Raw genomic sequence first — 22,352 nt, forward strand, 5'->3', positions numbered from 1 at the left:
TGAATTTGAAGGTTTTACATAATAATAGCTGCTAATATATTGTAACACAGTACCTCCCCATACTGCCTCATCACAAAAAGGAAAACCTGTGCATTTTGTTTGTTCTACTAATACACACTTCATAACTTCAATATCTGGTGCATAAAAATCTTTACATTTTTAAGGCCTGAACCTGATCCTGAATATTGCAGGAGTACATCAGAACTGGCTGTGGAGTGAAATGCAGGTGAGACTGCTGCACAGCCATGGGACAGCCGAGAGCTGGGCAGGCAGACTCCCAGCAAGAGCTGCTAACTGGGAAAGGTGGTGGATGGAAGGCAAGGGGCCCTTCCATGCCCAATTAGTGAGTCCCCTGTGCTCACCCCCACACCTGAAAACTTTCTGCTGAACATAAATTAAAGAACTAAAACTTACATTTATTTTACAATGGCTTTTCAGCTTGAACTGAAAATATTTCAACAAATGGATAACTACAGTTGAAGAGATTACTGGGTGAGAAAATAGAAGTTTCCATGGTTTAAGAAAAAATGTTATTTTCATACAGGAGGAAAAAGCATTTTCATGAAACAAGGCCAGCACTGTTAAAAAGGGCCAGTGTTGCCTAATCATTAAAGCATAAAAACTTGCAAATTCAAATACTTGTTAAGAACCTACCTGTTAACTTCTTGTCATTCAGAACTTCTCTGTATTTGCCCGCTTATGGAATGAGGTTTGCTAATATTTGCCTAAAATACCTACTACACACCTTGCGAGGAATTTTATACAGGATGTTGCAAAATTGCAAACTAAATCATTAATGAAAAAGGATCAATATTCAGAAAGTAACATGTGACAGAGGATCTTCCACATATTTACAACAGCAAACAATATTCTAATACTGAACAGGAAAGCCCTCATTTTTATTTTAAAATCCTTCTATTTTCAAAATGTTGCTATTGAACTTGCCCATATGTTCCAATAACTACAGCTCTCATGAGTCTTCTATATTAATGGTAGTTAAAATAGTCTTGGAATACAGATACTTGAAAAAAGTTACTATTTGAACTACATTAGCGCAGTGCAGCTCCATTCTCTCAAAACCGTTTCACTGAAAAAAGAAACTATCACAACTCGTTACCTCTTTGCTATTTCGCTTTTCTTCTTCTTTTTTTTTTTTTTTTTACTTTCAATACCATCCTAATTTCCCCATATAAAATGTTTAAGCACCAAGTATCTTAAACGGAGAACATGTTGTACCTTAAATGAGGTACAGAAAATGAAAAGAGCCCAAGTACTGAACAATCAGTCACACACTATCATTTCTACCTGCATGCACAATGCTTCAGGTTGTGGGCACTCAGATTCCTAATGGTTTGTTAACAAGATCTCCATATCTTCCCTCTACATCAATACTGGAGTTACATACCCACTTATCTCAGAGACAAATAAATAAATATTGCTAATGTTTTTACACTCAAAGCATACCTCCTCTGATTTAGCATGACCTGTTAAAGCAAGGTCAAACATCTAATAAAACAGGTACTACTCCAGCTGGCATGTTTCCTTGCCTGTTGTTCAATAATTATTTCTTGCTGTAGTCACCTAAATAACACACTACATATTCCATTTAAATTTTGCTGATCTTTTCTTTCTGGCTACATGAAGTTTTCTTGTGTTCTACAAATTACTTCAATCCAAAAATACACCTAACACAATGTAACACAGTGAGATTAAACAATGGTTAGACATGAAATTTAGAGATTACTAACAAGACAGGTTTTTTTGGGTTTTTTTTGTACAACATTCAATAAATGAGCCATTAACAGAAAGGAATAATTAATGTTTCTCTTTTCCTCTGGAATTCAGAACACCTTTTGCACCTGTATAATAAAATACAGAGCTAACACCTGAAGAATTATGCATAGAAACATTTTTACTTCCAATACTATTTTTTGCTATTGTTGTTTCTACTGCTCCTAAAACCACTTTAATTTGTATAATGCCAATATTCCACCATCCTTTTTAATGCACATTTTTAGCCCTGACAAGCAGAGATTCCAAGCTGCAAAGTAAAAGTGAACTACATTGAAGTCAGACATTCATTTTAGCTATTCCAAGATTCAAAACATTCTATCATCTGTTCCTATGGAAACTGAAAGGATATTCTAGGTTATATCAGTACCAGCCGATTATGTTGCCGAGAAATCTGTGGTTTATTTTAATCCATAGTTCAGAGGTATAAATTCATGCTTAGTGTTTAGCTTGGCGATTTTGAATTACTGAGGCGTGGTTAACACTTCAGTTCCATTAGATCATACTTTAAGATAAAACAAACTCCTTTTAGACCAGAATAGTAAAGGGAAAATGTTATAAGGTTCTGTTAATCCCCATGAAGTTTACTGTTCAGATATGGGATATAACTATTATATACTTGGAAGACATTTTTTGGTTGTTAGATGAGCCATACGTTGCTGCATCACATCGTAATATAATAGTTCAAGGAAAAAATAATTTAGATTTATAGAAAACTCCTTCAGTAGTGCCATGCACCAGATGGCCAGATGAAGGAATCTGATTTAGCAAGTTAACAAGATCATGAAAACCATAACCATAAGACTAAAGATGAAAAATAAAATTGAATAATGCAACATGAGTATATTTCTACGACAAAGAAACTAAAAGGTTAGGACAGAGTAAAACTTGTGAAGACATTTAACACATTAAGTGAAAATTCTCCATATGTATACAGAGCTACTCTAAAGGAAAGGACAGAAACAGTATAAGTTAGTAGGATTTTAATTAAACAGACCAAAATGCCACTGTGATCTTTCACAACAAAAGCCAATATGACAGGTATAACATGTTGGAATAAGTCTTCTCTGTCTACATTACAATCAGAATAAGCAGTAAAATGGGTGGTTAACATGAATTTAAATAAAAAACTTTGGATTTCATACTCCATTTTCACTAAACAAAACTAGATGATTTAAAGCCAACTATAGCTACCACCCTCATCTTACGCCAAAACTAGCAAGCAGGTTCAAATTTTCCTCTTTACAGATAAGACTTCGGTCTTCTTACTCTAGATTCAAATAACTGACTTCAATCTGAATAATCAGAAATGCCTTATATTTCTATATCATACTGTAGTCAATCACTCCATTACAAAATTACTGTCTCAGTCTAGTTTCCATCAGGATCTCCTGCAGGGAATCAAGATTGTGGTATAATAAGGAAATATAACAACTACTGCCTAAAGTGTACTATATTGGTTAAACTTTTGACAGTAATGAGGTTAAATTCCAACTACTAGCTTTCAAGATAGAAATAAATGTCAGAATAAAAAGAAAATGAAAAAAAAAAGAAAGAAGCAACGATTACTTTTGTACTTTTAAAAGCATACTCTAGTAGTATTTCAACTCTAGTTATTCCAGGCTTTTTATGAGGGTAACCAGCAGTACATGGATAAAAAGATGAATGGCTATGAGCCAGATTGGAGGGGTTCTTTTCTTATTTTTTTCTACTTCATTTGCTATTCTAATGATAATTTTGTAATTATGCACACCTATGCAGTTATGTACATCTACATAACAGCAATCAATCCCACTGACATGCTGAAGTGCAAAAGGGCTTGTACTATTTAAAAGGTATGACAAAATATGATAGGTAATACCTAAAAGCAGCAAAGTGTAGGCAAAAACATCTGGAAACTAGAAATTGTGCTTTTCACTAGCACAGTACATCAGTGTGGGTAATGTAACAGATTCTAAGCTAAATGAACTAAAGCTGAACATTAAAGAGGCCCCTGCACAAACACAGGGCACACGAAATGACATCCTGCTACAACATTAGACTTTGTCCTACAGTCAAGCACATCTTCACAGACTTGACAACTTTAGAAAAGCATATTCATGCACTTGCACAGTCCATTTCACAATGAAGCATTCATCTGAAGATGACACTAAACCAGCAAAAAACAGCAGGCATACTTTGATTTAAATCAAAGTGTTCAAATATCATGAACTAATCTAGAAAAAGGAAGGTTTCAGCACAATACATACTCTTGCTAAAGTAGATGAGATTCAAAGAAGCTGAGAATCTCAAAATCACAGGACCCTGCCCAAACAGTCATGCTCCAAGAGCCATCCACACTTTTGGTATAATAATTAGAAGCAATTAGAAAACACAACGCTATTATTATTTCAACAAGAAAGTGAAAAATGGAGCCCAATACCAACCATTCTTAATATCTGAATATCTCAAACACCTTGAAGTGCATTTGCGTGACTGGAAAATGCTGCCACAGGATAGTAAGTGCATATATTAATTAAGATCCTTGATATTAGATGGAACAGTGACCTACGACCTATTTAAGAACAATTTCACCAATCTTGCCATAACTCTGCAAGCTGTGGTAGATAAACACTCAACTCAGAGGAAGCTGAAATGAAATAAATTATGCAATTTCTTGATGATTGTGTCTAAATGATGATAACTGGTCAATTATGTACATACTTTCCCCTCCAACCCCTTGGGGAATAAGAAACAAGACCTATTAGAGATCCTTGACAAGAGATTAAATGCTGGTCTATGAGAGATCTCAGACTAATTTCACCAATTTTGCCATAACACTGCAAGATGTACAATACAAGCACCTAGCTTAGGGACTGAACTGAGATAAATTGAGCAACTCCTGGATAATCACCTCCAGACAACTGGTTAATTATGCACACTTCATCCTCCCATCACTTTTCTCAGGCACTAAACAGCATTAGTCAAAAACACTTATGCATATACATCTAGTTAATAATATTTTTAATGTAAAAACAAGCTGTACTTTTTCCAGAGACAACAACTGAGAAGAAAGGTTCAGCATGAAAAAGAATGCAAAGCAGAATAATTCACAAAACAAATTCTTCTCAATTAATTACTATATGAAAACTCAAAATACCCCCAAATATGCCCGAAATAACAACAGTACAAAGATGCTACAATGTGAATAACTAAGAAATTCTTCAGCTCATACTGTTTACCTATTTATCCTGTGTATAAAAATCCACCATTTGAACAAGTGTCAGAAGTAGAGTTTAGGATTTATTTCTCTATTTTATTTTCCCCCGTTCTTTATTCTGCAAGGCTATAATTAGCAAAGCTCTTCATTTTGGAAAAAATAAATCTATGTATTTTGAAAAAACCAACACACCCAATTTAACAAAGTATACTTATTAGGCTTACATCTAAGTATTTCTTTCTCTAACACAACTGGGACACTTCATTACATGATCACCAGAAGAATTTCAATGAATTATCAGTGAATTTGACTCTCTCCAAATTCATGCTAGGCGGGTAAGTAGATTTGTCCACACCTTATATACAGGAAACTGGACAATAAGACATCACATAATTTCTCTAAAACTTAAAAAAGAAACCAAACACCAAAAAAAAAAAAAAAAAAAAAAAAACAAATCAAACCAAACCAAACCAAAAAAAAAACCAAACCAACCCAAAATTTTAATCCTAGTCAGACATCTACAGATTCCTCCAAGAGACAAGTAAGAAAAATTTTTATTCTGTGGTCAAATATACAGAATGTTTCTGTAACACACAGAAGGACAAACTGTTTGAAGTGCAAACCCATCTGAATTCTGCTCTCATTTCTACACCACATTCTACTATATTTAAATCAATCTTTAATGGTACCATTGATACCTCACAACCTATATCCTAATTATTACAACTGCTATCAGTAAAGTCACAAGCAAGAACATACGTCCCTAATGTATTTCACACATGCAAAAATCCATCCTTGTTACACAGAGACCCATAGCTGCTGCTTAAAGCACTGAACCTAGCTCAGAACTAAGGCCATGTTTTAAGAGGATGGAGGAGATGGAAATGCAGCTCTTTTCTGCACACACATGGGCTGGCTCCTAAAGCTACCAATATTGCCATTACCAGGTAGAGCTAAGTTTGCTTATTCCTGGCTGTAAGTCCAACAGCTAGCATGGCAATATACAGCTGGAAAGGTCTGAAGCATGAGCTAAGTTGCAGAGAAAGTTTTCTCACTTTTAAATATAGCAGACACAAAACTATGTCTGGAAAAACTGCTCTACCTGGAACTGAGCTATGGTAATCTTAACAAATTTCTCTTTTCCCCAGTAATTTCTTGTTATTCGGGTCTGCTTTGCACAATTTTGCTGTTGAAAACAGGGGTGAAGTGGTGCCAAGAGCAAATCTAGGTTCTTTAGCCTAGGGTTCAATGGGAGCAAAAGAAATGATGGAGATGTTTCAGGTGGTTTGCAAGATGAAGATATATCTCTTTTTAAAAATTTTCTCTTTTTTAAAATTTTAAAGCAGAATACATTGCTGGCCCTTCTGTTAGAAGGGTGGCTTTTAATCAAGTTCTTGATAAATCTCTGATAAAGCAGTCTTTACTGCTTCCTGTCCTATCTGCCATTAGCCTGCTTGCAGTATGAAGGAAAGCCAGCAAGGAGTTTAGGAACAGAAATAAAGATGGGGTTAGAATCCATTTTCTTTAAATTGTTCTGTGGGTCATGAAGGACTGTCTATCTGTGCTATGTACACTAGGAGTGCCTGATAAAGCACAGTGAACAATAAAAACCTGCCTGTAGCCACTGGTACCTGTGTGCTTGGGTTTGCTATTATTTGTATTACTTTTGTCAACAATAGCAAAGAGAACTTTCTGTTTCCAAAAGGATTAGGAAGGCAAGTGTGGTTTGCAGCTCTATGAGAGCCAGTTAAGTCTAGACACACTGACAGAAACTTCTAGTTTATACCCAGATGGCAGGTTTAAGATTCCACCAGGAACAGGAGTGGAAGGCTTCCCTTCTAAAGAAGTCAATGGCTAATTCCACATTTCCATAGGGGAAAGAAGTTTCATTTTTTCTGAGAAATACACAAACACGACAGTGCTGGACATGCCATAAAAACATGAATCACACTGAAGAGAAAAATACAATGTATTACATAGGTATAAGTATCTGCTTTCATGTGCTACTGCTGGACTTCATTTGGGGGAATCTGTGCACAGCTCACTAGCATGTGACTTACACATCATTAAATAAACAATAACAAAAAAAATCTCTATCCAAATCAAAGGAGATATATAGAAATTATAAATGGAGCAGTTTAGACTTTTTAGCTCTGTTCTTTTTGTCAGAGCAACTTCAAGCAGTATCTCTGAAAAAAAAAAGCTGAATTCTAGAGAAGACATTCACTGAATTCTAATGACTTTTGTTTAAAAATAAATACTTCCAGTCTTACTTTTTAAAATGCATTTCCACTTCCTGCTTCTCTTTTAGGTGAAATACTCTAAAACAGAGACATAAGGGTAATTTTTCTTTTAAGGTGTTGCTGAAAAGAGCTACATGAAATGTAGAAGTACAGCTTACTCTTATGCAGGCAACTGATCTCATATTTACACAGCAGATGAAAACAAGGGTGCAAACTAAAATTGCATTTGCAAATATGAATATCAAATAACTGAAGAAACACCTAGATAAATACAGATGCACTATTCTCAAAGGTACAGACAGCCACCAGAATACATACTGGCAGGAAGACAGTTCATCAGAGGAATTCTTTAGTAGCTAATACAGGAGAAAATATGAAGGTCCCATGTACTCTTTCAGGAAGTTTCAGGGGTTGGAAGGTATAGATGTAAATCAGCTTGTCAGTAAAACACAATAACAGGAATCAAAGACATGCTATTCACTAGTCACATTTCAAATTCTAGATTTTTTGGGCAATGACTGCATATGTATTTTCTAAAGCAAACTATTGTTCTCAACCTTAAATTCACAAATCATATCCAACAACAAACCTGTGATCCATAACCAAACACCTCCTCATGAAAACATCCCCATTTCTGATATGAGTAAGCACTAATAATTTTCTTCCAAACACTCCTCCATTTGTTGGAAACAGGCCCCTGGCTAAAGCACAACAGGCATATACTTTAATAATCTCTTGATTACCTGGAGACAGCCTGGAACACCTAATAAATCTGTCTATTTTTCAGGTGGAGTGGGATTGATTTCCCCAGGGTTTCTTTGTCAGTTCCATTTTAGTACTTAATATGAAGAGAAAATTATCAGAGAAGGTCAAATCTGACATGAAAAACTAGAACAAGTTCACATTGATGAAGACTTTTGCTACATTTAAAATAAATGTCCACTTGCTTTTTCCTAGGCCCTATCTTCTGTCAATCTTTATTTAATAACCTACATGCTTCATAGCTTGCAAAAAGTGCAATCACAGCTTGGCAATATGCTCAAATAGCCAGAAGTTTCAACACTGGAATAGTAATCTGGTGAAAAATGTGATGGATTTTTCCCACCACTTTGTTATCAGCAAATAGTCGAAGTACCACAACCATGACTTCCTACCTCAGAAAATTAGATTAAATGATAGATCTAAGTAAAAGTTAAAGACATACCAAAAAATTTTAATCCTCAATTGTTTAATCAAGCCAATTTATTCAGTAGATTTTCTATTCTGTATAAATTCTATTTTCATGTCTACAATCTACAACAGTATAAACAAATGCTACTTTGACTTACAGAGAAGTTCAACACTTGGTAAGAAACAGCATAAAAATTTCTTGTTTAAAGCCTCTTTGTTCTCTAATTTATGATCCAAACTTGATAGAAACTTGTACCAGATTTCTCCTCTCACTCTGGCAATGAAGATTTTAAATATTTTTGGTTTTGAAGAATATAAAAAAGTATAGACGAAGGAACATTAAATTTTACAAAGGCAAGAAAATAGCACTAAAGATACTGCAAATAGTTAACACATGTAGCCAAGTTATTAAGATGTCAATAATTACATTTAATATGAATGAATGCAATTGCACATATTCGTTTTTATTTCCCTACAGTGAATATTTACCTCAAAGTTTGAACTGCTCTTTGAAGTTTTAATGCAAATCTTTCAAATCTTTTCAATATATTTCTGCACAGCTCAAATGCAGAAATCTTCTTACAGTTTTAAGAAACTGCATTTTTCATATTCCTCTATAACTGTTGGCAACATTGGTAGTGCTGTGTATGGTGCTGAATGCATCAAGCTTTTTTGACAGTGTTTACAGTTTACCTACTTTCTTCCAAATTACAGGGTCAGATCCTGCAAAATTGTATTCTTGCAAATACTGTACAAGACCAGTTTTGCCAATCTATTTGAATATAGTCATGTGTGAGAATTTCTCACATAGGACTTTTTTTTTGTTTAATTTACACTGGACAGTGTTACACAAAGCAAAAGAAATCAAGCTCAAATTCTTTTGCACTTTGCTTTTGAAAGGAAGTAAAGAACAAAGTGTATTTTACCTGAGTCTCCACACCTTGCTCAAGCAACCTTTTAGCCTGGTTTTCCACCTCAAGACGAGCTCTTGCAATAAAAAGCAGGTCATTTTCAATCACTTCTATTCCAGACAGATCTATCCCTTGAGAAAGATAATCTATAAAAGCAACAAAACATTGATAAGCATGACACAGGATAATGGAACATTTTAAGCATGCTAAAACATTTCAAAGTTACAGTCATTTCCAAGGGAAGTTTTTGTATACAACACTTGACAATACAGTACATTAATGTCTTATACCAGAAAAAAACTGAAAATCAGAGGATTATTACTTAAGAAAACTTGGACATTGAATATATTTAGTTTAACACATTTCTCTAGACCCAGAGACTGCTGAAGAGGTGCAAAACATGAGTTCTAGGAACTACAGAATCAAAATCACAGACCAAAAAGAGGCAATAATCGTATCCTTGCCCCAAAGAATTAACTAGATCATTAAACTTGTCTAACCAGATGTTCGAATAGGTGTAATTTGCTCCAAGATCTGAAATTAAAGATGCATTAAAAGGCTCAAATTATACTTCATGTACTTAAATTGCACTACTAAACATTTGGGATCAAAGACAAAAAAATGGTACAAAAAGAAAAAAATAAGATTTTTTTTTTCCTTTTTAATTACAGAATCATCACAAAAATCATTACCATCATGGAAATCACCATCAGCCAGGTAGCTAGAAATTACTGGGCTGGACTGGCAACTGCAGCAATAAAATCTATACAAATTCAACTTTTCTCAATGATTTTTTCCTCCTTTTTTATCTTTCTGGATTTATATTAATCCAATTCTCCACATCCAGGTAGCCTAGACTTTTACACTACTGCTTATTACCAATATAATGCAGGACTACTCTCATTTACACAGTTTTCAACATTTAGCTTAATGAAACAGGTTTTCCACTGCTTTTTTGGAGAGATCAAATAAAACTAACAAAATAATGGCCAAGGCATTTCACACAGTATCAGATTCTTCCTTCATAAGATGATGTTCCACTATTTCCATTTATAACCAGTTCTCTATGACTTCCTAATACAATTATCTTCCTTTTACTCCTCACAGTAAGTTAATTAAGGCAAAGACTTAAACATTTTAACTAAGCTAACCGAACTTTTAAATCTTTGCCAAATAATCTTTCACTTTAGTAGCCATTTATTTTTGTTTATTCACAATAAACTAATCTAATTCTCAGATTAATTTCAGCAATGACACGTTCACAACTGAACACAGAATTCCAAGTGAATAATTTCACAGTTATGTAGAGAACATTCCTGTACCTGCACATGAAAAATACCATATAAGAAATCAAAACAAAAAGCTTACTGAAATACTGCATAAAGCTTAGTAAAGGCATAAAGGAAATCATCTCTCTTAACAGTACAGTATGTGAAATAGGTTTTAGTCTACTAAGAATAGGCCTGCAAATGCTTTTCCCTGCATGCATTTGTTTAAAAATGGATCAGAGGGGTCAAGGGTCAGCTGAGCAGCAGGCCAGCACAGGCCATTCATGCAGCCCTGTGTGCTGGCGTGTTTACAGAGCTGCTCTTGGCATGGGCCAGAGCAGCCACACTTACCCCTTACTTCCATGCAACTTTTTGCTGTGACTAAGCTGCATCTCTACAGGTCTGGCATATGAACCCATTAAAACTAACATTGAATTGCCAACAGGTTCCAATGAGCAAGTGTCTTGAATGTGAAGACTAATTTTCTGACCCTTTTCTTTCATCCCCACAGAAAAAAAAAAAAGGAGGGAAACGCTATCACAGATTCCCTCTACTGCCAGAGTAAACTCTGAGGAAGTTTCTTGGCAACATGAGATTAAAAAAGGTACAAATACTACCAAATATTTACATATACCACAAACACAGAAACTGCTGTGTAGTTCACTTATGGCATGAAGTCATAATCTGGAAGCCCAGGCTACCTAAACAAAACAAAATTAAAATATGGTTATCATCTCCTAAATCCACAGAAAATCTGAGGAAGATTACTAAAAAAGGTACCATTTCTTCCTGTTGTGTTTCATCTCAAAATCTAAATTAAGTCACCTCACATGCTAAAAATCTAATCCTCCTGATGGTTTTAAGAAAAGAACAGAAAGACCATGCTGCTTTGGCTTCTCCAAAAACCTCCATCTGTGTCTCCGACTGGCAGCCACCTCCTGCCAATCTGTTAAAATCTACAACTTTGCTCCAAATTTTCTGCAATCCCAACAAAATATCTTGGAACAATGCATTTCAGCAGGACTTCAAAACAGCAGGCCTTTCTGTAGGTTCAGTGGCTAGGACTGTAGATGCTCCTAGGTGCTATTCTAACAGTAAGGAAGCTCTAGCTATTACACAGTTTTCAAAAGAAAAGCAGTTTTCATAAGAACAGCAGGCCTATGTCAGAAACACCTGCAAGTGCTTTCCCATCATTCTTATGCAGGAGCAGAAGCTGTAACACAGGCAGGGTATGTGTCTTTTGATAGTTTTTGTTGTCTATGCAGAAAAGATATTAGAAATCTCTACACTTGTGCACTCTCAAGAGTGATGTTGCTTCCCTGGACAGCACGATGAAACCAAGCAGAAGGGCAGTTGATGTAAGAGCAGCCAGATAATACCCAAAATAGCTGTGTATTTAGGATCTGATTTAAGATATTGCAGAGGAACTCACACATTCCAACCAGTCAGTTTTAGTTAGTACAGAAACCCTGTCAAGCGAACACAACAAAAATGCTATGGGTTATTAACTCAGGGAGTAGCAAATGTAGGATTTTGTTTCAGGCACTTACTCATGTGATCATTTTTCTATTTCTTGCTGTGCACAGTCAGTCAATAACACTGTGAACACGATCAGAAGTGAGTGGGACATGGGCTGTAAGGTACTTGTATCTACTCGTCAGGAATTAACCAAAAACAATGGCTCACCCATCAGCCAGCACAGACTCTGGGGGGGACTGGCGTCCAGTTTAAAGCATGTCAGCTTTCCATCTGCTTTAACCTTAAATTCTGCAGTAAAACTATTACTGTATTAACTCTAAAAGATTTAGTGAGCATATATTTATAACTGACATCGCTCCCTTAAGAGATTGTAAAAGCATATGTATAACATTTTGATATCTTTGGGAAGATTTGTGTTTTTAACAAATTAGAATCTAAGTATCTTGTATCACCATGTGCCAGGGCTGGAGCAGCCACCAAGGCATTGCCCTCCCAGCAGCAACACAGGCTGCTCCAGCCACTTCTCAGCACAGCCAGAGAGCAAATTAGAGGAGGGAGCTCCAGTCCTATAAACATTCCTTTACCTCTCATCCTTCTGATAATTCTACCTCTTTATATAGGTTTGAGAAAATAAAGGCAAATCCTTAACTCTCATTGGGTGTTGGTATTGCTTCCCTTCTATCACACCCCAATAAACTCGGAAAGCACAGCTGGAACTTACTTTCTAAGAGCTTTAAATACAGACTGCCTGCTGAATCATTTTCTTGAACAAAAATATTGTATGTCAAGGCAGAATACACTAAGACCTAGCAATAAGTGACATATATAATCTACTTCAGCCTACCAAGGTTGTATTTTTTAATAAAACAAATATTTTTGTCACTACAATACTAAATTTTCTTCATTTACTAAGCTTGAACAACTTTTCTAATCTACTGGTTAAGATACTGCTTGAAAATACATTTTTTTAAAGCAGTATTTCCCAGATAGTTATGTAAGAGGAGTTTCATAGACAGACAAATCCAACATGCAGATAGAACATTAGGCAGAAAAACAGTACTTTGAGCAACACGATTAGCTTTCCTTAATCTAAATGACTCACCAACACAGATTCTTTCTATTATGTGATCTCATTTTTTAACCTCAAATATTCTTTGTGATAATACAGAATCAAGATTAGAAATTGCAACTTTCTGTAAGGAATGAAATATGTTTTGGAACAGAGATAACTATGATGCTAGCACCCTTGTGAGCTCCACAAAAACTGTATTACATTCTTGATATAGACTGAATTGATTCTGAGCTTTTGCTAGAAATTAGAGAATCAACAGAAGACTACTGAGAACAATCAGGTGCACTAACAAAGAGGAAAACAAAAGACAGCAATAAACCAACGTGATTAAGCTGCATGACTCAAGAGGCTACTTGAGTCAAAAGAGAAACCCTTCTGTGCTCTGAGAACCAACCTCAGCGACACTAATAAAGAGGGGAAAAAGAGGAAATTGGAACATCCAAAGTGGATTCCCCAGGAGCAAACACCTAAGGTCTGCAGACACGTAACTCCCCTCAAATGCAAGAATCCAATGACAAATTAAAAGGTGTTCCATGGGAGACTGGGAATGGGGGGAGAGGGTATTAATGGAACAGAACCCATTCTTGACATTTTAAATAAAATCATAGAATGATAAAATCACAGATCTTTGTTTCCCTCTTTGAGGAAGGTTTGAGGTGTATTTCTCTAGCACTGGTCATTTGTTTTACTTGATTCTGCAGTCTTAGTTGCAGATAATGTTAGAAATAGCTGTACCCTAAGAATATACTGCTATTTTTCCATAGTGAAGAAAAATTACATTTTTTAAAGAAATTACTAATTTAAATTCAAAAAAATCAACAGGTCTAAATAATACCCAAGAGTTCTGCTGGGATTTAAGTATGCAGAAGATGACAGGCTACATGATTTATCAAGAACTATTATAGAAGACTCCTGTGTGCATTGGTAGATGTTCATGAAACTGAACCTAAACTTTTGTTTAGAATATTTGTTCCTTTTATCTTCCATGGTCTTAAGGGAAATGTCAGTTACAGCAGTAGTTACTGGACAGGAAGGATATCCTCTTTGCCTCACCTGTATCTGAACCAACAACCCAGGATGCTGCTCGGCCTGAATATGCCAATTAGTTTGTTTTTGTCAATGCAGCTAATTTAAAGCCCTGAGAAGAGAGCCTGAGATCCCAATACCTCAGCAGCAGACCAATGCTCACCCTCTGGTGAAAGCAATGTAAGGTTTTACAATGTAACTCTAGTCACTAGGTGAAATAAGGGAACAGCCTACCTTAAGAACAGCGGTCTGCTGCATGGAGACACTTAAATTTGCCACGCAATTGATGCACATAGAACAGGTGGGGAATAGCAAGAGCAGGCAAATTTCTAAGTGTTCAAACTGGAATCTGATGCCTCCAAAAAGAATCCTTGCTTATGTTCTGTTTTAACCAGACTAATTCTCCACTTAAGCAGAAATGACTGCCCCACACTCTGCACCAGGCACCAAAGCGCTTGCTGAAGCAAGCCTCATATTAAGCCTTTAAATCAAGTGAAAGTGATTCCACTACTGGTACTATTAAACAATATCTTACATCTATCTTATGCAACTTGAGCTCTTCAGAAAAAGATGTTAACTCCTATCAAAACTGCATAGATTACAATGCCTTGTAAAGTGTTCAAAATAAGAATGTAATTGCTCTATACTAGGTGCAATACACAACGTCATATACTTTGAATATACTTACAAAATTATTAATTTTTAATATTAAATTATTACTTCTGAGGGTTTTTCTGCAGGTATTATTAATTCATTATTAAAGAGGAAGAAAAAAATTATTTTACTGAAATGCCAGTTAGTTTCAAAACTCTTGGTATCTTTCCTTTTCCTATATGGCAAAATTCCTGCAAACATTTCTTCAGTGAAACAACAGAGAATAAAAACTGTCTGTGTCCCTGGAGTGCCATTAAGTTCCTATGAAATCTGGTCCTTATTTAAGCAATTTCTACCATCTTAAAAACTTGTATGCATAATACATAAGATTTCAGTTTTTAGCTGTTTGAACAACATTGAGTGAAAACTGTCCTGCTGGAGACAGAAACTGAGTGGGGCCCCTTGGCTCTGTATTTGCTTGTTTTCTCAGACAGCATATTAACACACTCTTTCTGTTTAAGTCCAGAAAAGGAAATATCAGACAACCAGGTATAGTCTCTGACAGATGTCCCTAGTGAAGGGGAACATGAAAAATAAAAACAGAGCAAAGCACTTCTCAGCTCTTCATTTCAATCCAAGACTGGTTTCATTTTAAAGAAATCAGGTCATTAGTACCAAAACCAAACTGGTGAAAAGCATACAAGTCAAAGAAAGCCAAACTTTAACTGCTCATTTAAACACAGACAATTATCTTGTACTGTAAAAGAGACCTGTCACGTATGTTATATTATTACAGAATGGTTTGCTCAGAAGGGGGCTTTAAAAAAAATGTAGTCCAACCCCTTGGCATGGTCAGGGGCAACTTTCATGATATCATGTTCCTCAAAGCCCTGTTAAGCCTGATCTCGAACACTTCCAATGATGGAGCATGATCTTACCTGATCAAAACTTTACTTCAGAAGAAAAGCGAGAATTCAACATTCAAGTTCAGAGACCATGTAGATATGAAAAAATTGAACATTTTCTAGTACGTCAAAAAAAAAGCAGGAAGTTTTAAATGTAAAGGCAGGTTGGAATTAGAAAGAATGGGTTGTCATCCTGCACTTGGGATCAGTTTTGTTCCCTCCATAAGATTGTTCTTGGCTTTTTAATAGAATATGGTTTAATTTAAAATATTTAGTAGTGCTGTAATAATCATATATGTCCAATACTATCTACAGAGAAAGCCTGCTGCTTCTCTCCAGACTGCATGCAAAAATACAAAAAAACACACCCAGAATAGAGAACAGTTATGGGGGAGCAGTGAGGAAGACTGACTAGCTATTTTTAAATTAAATTAAAGCTGCATTTAAGTTGTCTTGATGGAAGAGTTAATTCCTACTGCTCTCTGGGCTGGAAATCAGATGCCACGCAAGATCTGGAACTGATGGAAATGAGCTTGATATCTATTTTTATCATCATCACTGACTTAACAATGAGCACCAAATTTTGGAGACATTCCTGTGAAAATGCCATGATTCAGAAAATAGCTTAACACACCAAGACAAACACTACTTAGGTCTAATCACAAGTTATACCACACGACTCCCACACTCACTTAGGCCTAAAGCAAGAGTTGTTGAACTCCTTTAAGGTTCCCCCTCCCACGCACCATTAGATCTCCCCCATCCCTCCCCCTCACCCCTGAATGCAGACTCACAACCTTACTTCACCACGACCTACTAAACCTGCTACTTTCTATTGTGCCCTCCAAGGGGAGCAGGCAGCAGCCCCATATCCAGCTGGTGGCTGCTGAATGCCATTGTTGGTAACCTGGGTGACAGGACAGAATTAACCCTCTGTGAGCTTACTGGTGACAGCAATTTGAGGAAGCGCTCAGCACCCTGGAGAGCAGTGCTGCCATTCTGAAGAACCATAGCAATCTTGAGGAAAGGACAGAAAAAAACATCATGAAGTTCAACAAAAGTGAGTCAAGCCCTGTTCACATGGGATGGGACAGCCCTGTCCACACAAGCATGTTGGGCGCTCACTGGCAGGAAAGAAGCTTTCAGAAACAGACCCAGTGGTCAGAAAATTTAACTTAAACCAGCAGTACAACCTTGTGGCAAAGGCTGCCAGCTGTGTACCAGACTGGGTGTACCCAGCAGGTTGAGGGAAGTCACTATTCCTATTATTTGTCACTTGTAAGGCCACTGTACTCCACTCCTCCCAAGAAAACAGAGACATTGACAAATGGGTCCAAGAGGGAACCACCACGAGAGGGGACTGAAGCATGTGAGTGTGAGGAGAGGCTGAGAGAACTCAGTCTGTTAACCTTGAACAGAAATGGTTAAGAAGAGATCTAACTGCATCTTCTGCTGCCTGACAGACAGACCTTTCTCAGAGGCGCACAACAGGCAAGAGATACAGGCTACAGCATGAGGAATTCTAGTTAGACACGGGGGCAGAACACTGTACTTATGGACCCAGACACCTTACCCATGGAGGATATTAAGCTGCAGGAATGCATGCATTGTATTTTAATATAATTAAAATTGATAAACTGTGAAACATTAGGATCTAGAACTCTAAAAATCACCGTAAGCTTCTTAAAACAGGCTGGTTTGAGAAAACTCCCTCAAGAGCTCCCAAAACATTTTCAGTAACTAAAACTGCATTTTTTTTTCTAAACTTTCTGTAAGGGTAAATACTCATGAAGAACTGTGACATTCATGCCATTCATCAATAGTACTTGGGTGGAACTGTAACCAATTTCACCCTAAGTATTCTATCACAGCTCTGGCCTACAAATCAGAAAATATTCAAAAGAAAATTTCAAAATGGACTTTTAAAATTAAATTTATTCTGGCAATAATACCTCTACAAGTCAATACTCCTCCTGGGCTTTTTTTGGAGCAAAGTAAAAATAAAATATGTTGCCAGTAAAAATCTAGTTGTCCTATTTCGGTTTTGAACAGACTTCATAGCATCACAGATGCAAAGCAAATGTACAGCATGTGTGAAAGAGACAAAAACAGAAAGGGGGACAGAAAGGTAGAATATGGAACAGGAGAGAGATGTAGCCCAAATGGGGCATTGCAGAACAAATGAACTTCAGCTTTCAAAGAGCTGAGAATAACAGAATGATTAAAAATAACAGACAGAAAATTATGAAGGAATGTAGTGAAAGGATACAAATACAGTGTCGTTGATACAGCTTGGTTTCATTAATCTGTAAGAGTATGAGTGAAAAGCATATGAGTGCCATCATATGCTTTCCACCTTGACAACTTCCTCCCCATCTAAGCCCACAGCTTTGAACTGTTTGTTCATTAGCAAGGCCAATGGTAATGCTCATTTCTGCTCATATTTCAGAGAGCATCCAAAACTGGAAAACAAAGAGGTGAATAAAGCTTGTTTTTAATAAATTTCATGGAGACAGTAATCAGGATTTTTACGTCTCTAAAATATTTCTTGAAATCTCAACAGGTGAACAATAAGCAGTCCTTGAAGTGGAGCCTCGTATCAGCATATAAAATGAAGCAGGATGAAAAGAATGTACTCTCATATTTATCAGAGATAATTGCATTGAAAATATATTGCAACTGCACCATAAACCCATGTAGAAGAATTATGCCCTTCCAAATGGAGTGGATGAAGTAAACCATCTCTTTTCTGGACTAGGAAATTGAGATAAGGACTCGCCTAGATGAAGGTATGTGACTTTGGCTGTCTTTTGTTTGCCTAAGTTGGCATTGCAAAGAAAGCCATTAAAGCCAGCAAAATAGTTATGAGCTGAGAGATGCAAAATATAACCTAAATTTACATGTTGGCCTGAAAACACCAGGCAGCTTTTACATCTTATTAATACATTATCGTTCAATAGCTAAGTAGAATTCCTCAATATAGAGCATTATGTAAACGTGCAATGATTCAGTTTCCATCAGTACTATCTCATGTTGCAATAGACCATGCAATGATAAAAGAAAATGAAGGAAAATGATAATGTGTCTCAAGAACCTTAGTCAGAAATAACTTCTTTCAAACATCCCACTAGTTGTGGAGAAGGCAAAGATGGCTGACTCTTCGCTGAATCACTGCCTTCGAAGGAGGGCAGGAGAGATTTTGGTTCACTTGTGAGTTTTAATTAAATGATGTCAATAGCTATTGACCTTATTTTTGAATACTTTACACCTGGATAAAGGTATATATAGACAGCTACAGACTTACAGGTCTACAAGTCTACAATTACCACCCTGAACTAGCTAGTTTGCGTTATTTTTTTTCTTTTTGGTGAGATATATCCTACATTTTTGAGTTTATATCATTATTTTTGCACTAATATGTGCATCCAAAAATGCAGATTGCCCATGAGAGAACACAGGTAATTTCTAACATACACTTGTAAACGCCAGGAGACACTAGAATCAGTAGTGCTACAGTGCTATATAATCAAAGTAATAAAAAAATCATGCTATCTTGGCCCCTGCATAAGGGGGAATACTACTTTTTTTCTTTACTACATATATATATAAGCTGCAAATATTTCTTTCATATTCCTCTCTTCTCATGGGTCTCTCCTGCCTCTTTTCGACACCCACTATTCACCCTTTCATACTTACACCTTCAGGAAAACACTTCTGCAGAAGCAGAACTGCGTTTTCTTTAGTAACAGCTATGTTAACTCCCTCAGTACTCTAGAATATATGTAATTTTTGTCTTCAATAAATGCATATTTAAGTCCTCCCACCCCTCACTTGTCATATCATCAATAACTTCCTGCAACTGGTTGCAGATTTACCTGGTTTTATCATCTTTAGAGTCAACAGATGTTGCATATGTTATAAATCACAAGGGTTTTATGTACCTCAGATACTTTGTAGGAGAACAAAGTGAACCTTGTGTTATACAGAGCGTTTCTGTAGACAACTTGAACATAACAGCAACATTTTAAAACCTCTTGAAATATATCTTATCTCCTACAGTAAAATCTTTTTTGAAATTTGGAGATCAGCCTATGGCAGAAATCTGCCCAGTCTGCCAGAATTCTTGCCAATTCTTCTAGCGACAATAAAACTTAGCAACAGTACTAAAAAAATGGGCAATAAAAGAATGTTGTTTGAAAGCCAAAGTGAACCTAACAGTGTTCATATTCCAACACTTGCATTTGAAGTTAGCCTGCATAGATGTCTGTCTTTTGGCCTTTCAACTGGAATAGTATTTAACCACAACACAGACCAACAGCAGTTGCCTCTGAGGATTCTTTAACTATTTTGTACAATTTGTATAGTGAAAAAAAAAATAAGTTTTAAAACCTTTCTTGTCCCCTCTACAACATTCACTGCAATTTGATAAAAAAGTTACCTTGATACAAACTGATAAACCATTACTCTCACCCTTAGCATTTACTGTAATGTTTAGCTGTACCTGCTCTAACAAGAACACCAGGAAGCTGAAGGAAATGTCACATCCCTACCCCACAAGAGCTGCTCCAGTGTTCACCACAGCATCACACGCTTAAATCATTGCCCAGCTGTGAACACCAGTGGAAGGGAATTGGAGCAGCCCACCTGCACAGCTGCTCCTCAAACACGGAACAAAAGGGGACAAACACCTACAGCATGCTCCTGGACTGCCATTACACAGCTGAGGCACGCTCCTTTTCTGCTACCTGTAAAAGTTCTTTGGCAACTTAGAAGATTAGCATCATCCATCACTGTTAGTCTTTCATGCACACTGACCATGATTTTCTACAAAAAACACATAGTGTTAAAATTAGGAAGCACATGCATGTATGAAGGTTTAAAATTACCATAGATTAAGATTTCACAAAAATGTACTTGTCTTCTCAAAATGACTAAATATCAGTGTAAACAGAGAGAGAAGCCATTGTTTTTATTCTATTTCAAATGGATAAAACCGAAAAGCTAAGTCTTCTCTAATACAGTACTGATGACACATTTGAGTTCTACTATCATTAATGTCACAGAGACATAAAATTAAAAATCAGTATCTATTGTAGCAGAGTTCAAAGTAATGAGCTAAATGCTAAAAATATAAATCCCTTTTTTTTTTAAAGTTTGCATATCCAAGGAAGCAAACAATAAGTTCAGGCAAGTCTTTCAGTCATTAAAGGCACAAATTGTTAACAGATGGGGGAAAACATTTAATTTAGCAAGTAACTGTTATTAAATAAATAATGCGGATATTTTCTTCGTAGAATTTCATAATAATCTATGAGCCAATTCTTATTACCTACATCTGCCAGCCTATTGTATCTAATAATTAACACAAAAGAGTTGAATGGACGAAAAAACGTGCTGCTTGAAGAATAAAATATGTTTAGCAATTTAATACTTAAAAATAAAATTGAGAAAACATACAGGTGCATTGTGTACTTTTAAGATTCTATCATAATTTTTATTACAGTTCTAATTCTAAATAATATTTAGTCTGATAAATTCTTCTTAAGCCTTACAAAGCATATTTCGTGACATTTACTGCTGTTAGTTATGAATAATTTCAAGAGCAGGAAAGAAAAAAATTAATACTATTTAAAAAATTAAACACCTTTTCCTTCAGGAGGGAAAAAAAAAAAAAAAAAAACAGGGAAATTCCAATTTTTCAATAGCATATACTGAACTTTCTAATAGAAACCCAGTCCTGAAGATATTGTTACACTGCATCACAATTAAGATTCACATTTTTCCAACATCCAGAAAGTGTGTTTTGCCAAGCTAAAAAAAAAAAATTTAAAAAAAAAAATCAAACCCAGAAAACAACTTCAGTAGAAAATTAAATGAAGATTATCAAGGGTCTTCAAAATTAATGATATTGATATACTTAAAACTATTAATTACCAAAGCTCTGAAAATCAAGAGGCAGCAGCAGCAAAGAGCCTTGTCTGGAAGCACGACAACACATGCAATTCTAATATGTAAAACTTATTACTGTCAAATATGTATCTCTGTGATATCTCAGCCAGCAGTATATCATTTCTATTGACAGATCCTAAGAGATAAGCTGCTAGATGAGCTGTGGTCTTGGCTGTTAGCTTCCATGACTTTATTTCGCCCTCAGCTCCTTAGCCAAGCTCCTGCCAAGCTCCAAGCTCCTTCCAACATGGGGGCAGAGCACAATGCATGGATAACTTGGAAAGCAGACACTTCACGGAGCAACAGTTCACAGCTTAGCAATATTGTGAGCAACAAGTACTGTAAGTGCTATCATGTTCAATAATCCTCACTTTCTGTTTCTTTTCCATTAATTATAAAACAACTCCTGGAGCTCACGGAAACATTTAGCAATCACTGCTCCCCATGGCAACTGAAACATGCACTGCACGGGGCAGCAACTTTGGGCTGTGAACCTTCCACCTGACAGTTTCATTCAGTGCTTTTTTGGGCTTGTAATGGAAGAGGGTGACGGTTCATTGTGTTCCTTTGCTCCTCCTGCAGCATTCATGATTCCATGCACCTCCATCATAATTGCCCCTCAGCCATTTAAAGCTCATTTATAGGGGGTGGCCACTGACAGGTGACTGACATCTCCACCTTCACAGTATCACAGGAGCGTTTGCCATGTATTCCTTCACTGGATAATCTTGGGGTTATCAACTAA

General features: G+C 36.2%; 1 protein-coding gene across 1 annotated transcript in view; it reads right to left on the bottom strand.

Moving 5' to 3' along the window:
* COG5 (component of oligomeric golgi complex 5) overlaps positions 1–22,352 on the bottom strand; it is a 173,255-nt gene that overhangs the window by 91,729 nt on the left and 59,174 nt on the right. The window contains exon 7 of the mRNA XM_041405419.1: positions 9,330–9,460. Within this exon, the coding sequence (XP_041261353.1) occupies positions 9,330–9,460 (131 nt within the window). The remainder of the gene's footprint in view (positions 1–9,329; positions 9,461–22,352) is intronic.

The sequence above is a fragment of the Onychostruthus taczanowskii genome, unplaced genomic scaffold (genome assembly GCF_017590055.1).
Source record: "Onychostruthus taczanowskii isolate IOZ18803 unplaced genomic scaffold, ASM1759005v1 scaffold23, whole genome shotgun sequence".
NCBI lineage: Eukaryota > Metazoa > Chordata > Aves > Passeriformes > Passeridae > Onychostruthus > Onychostruthus taczanowskii.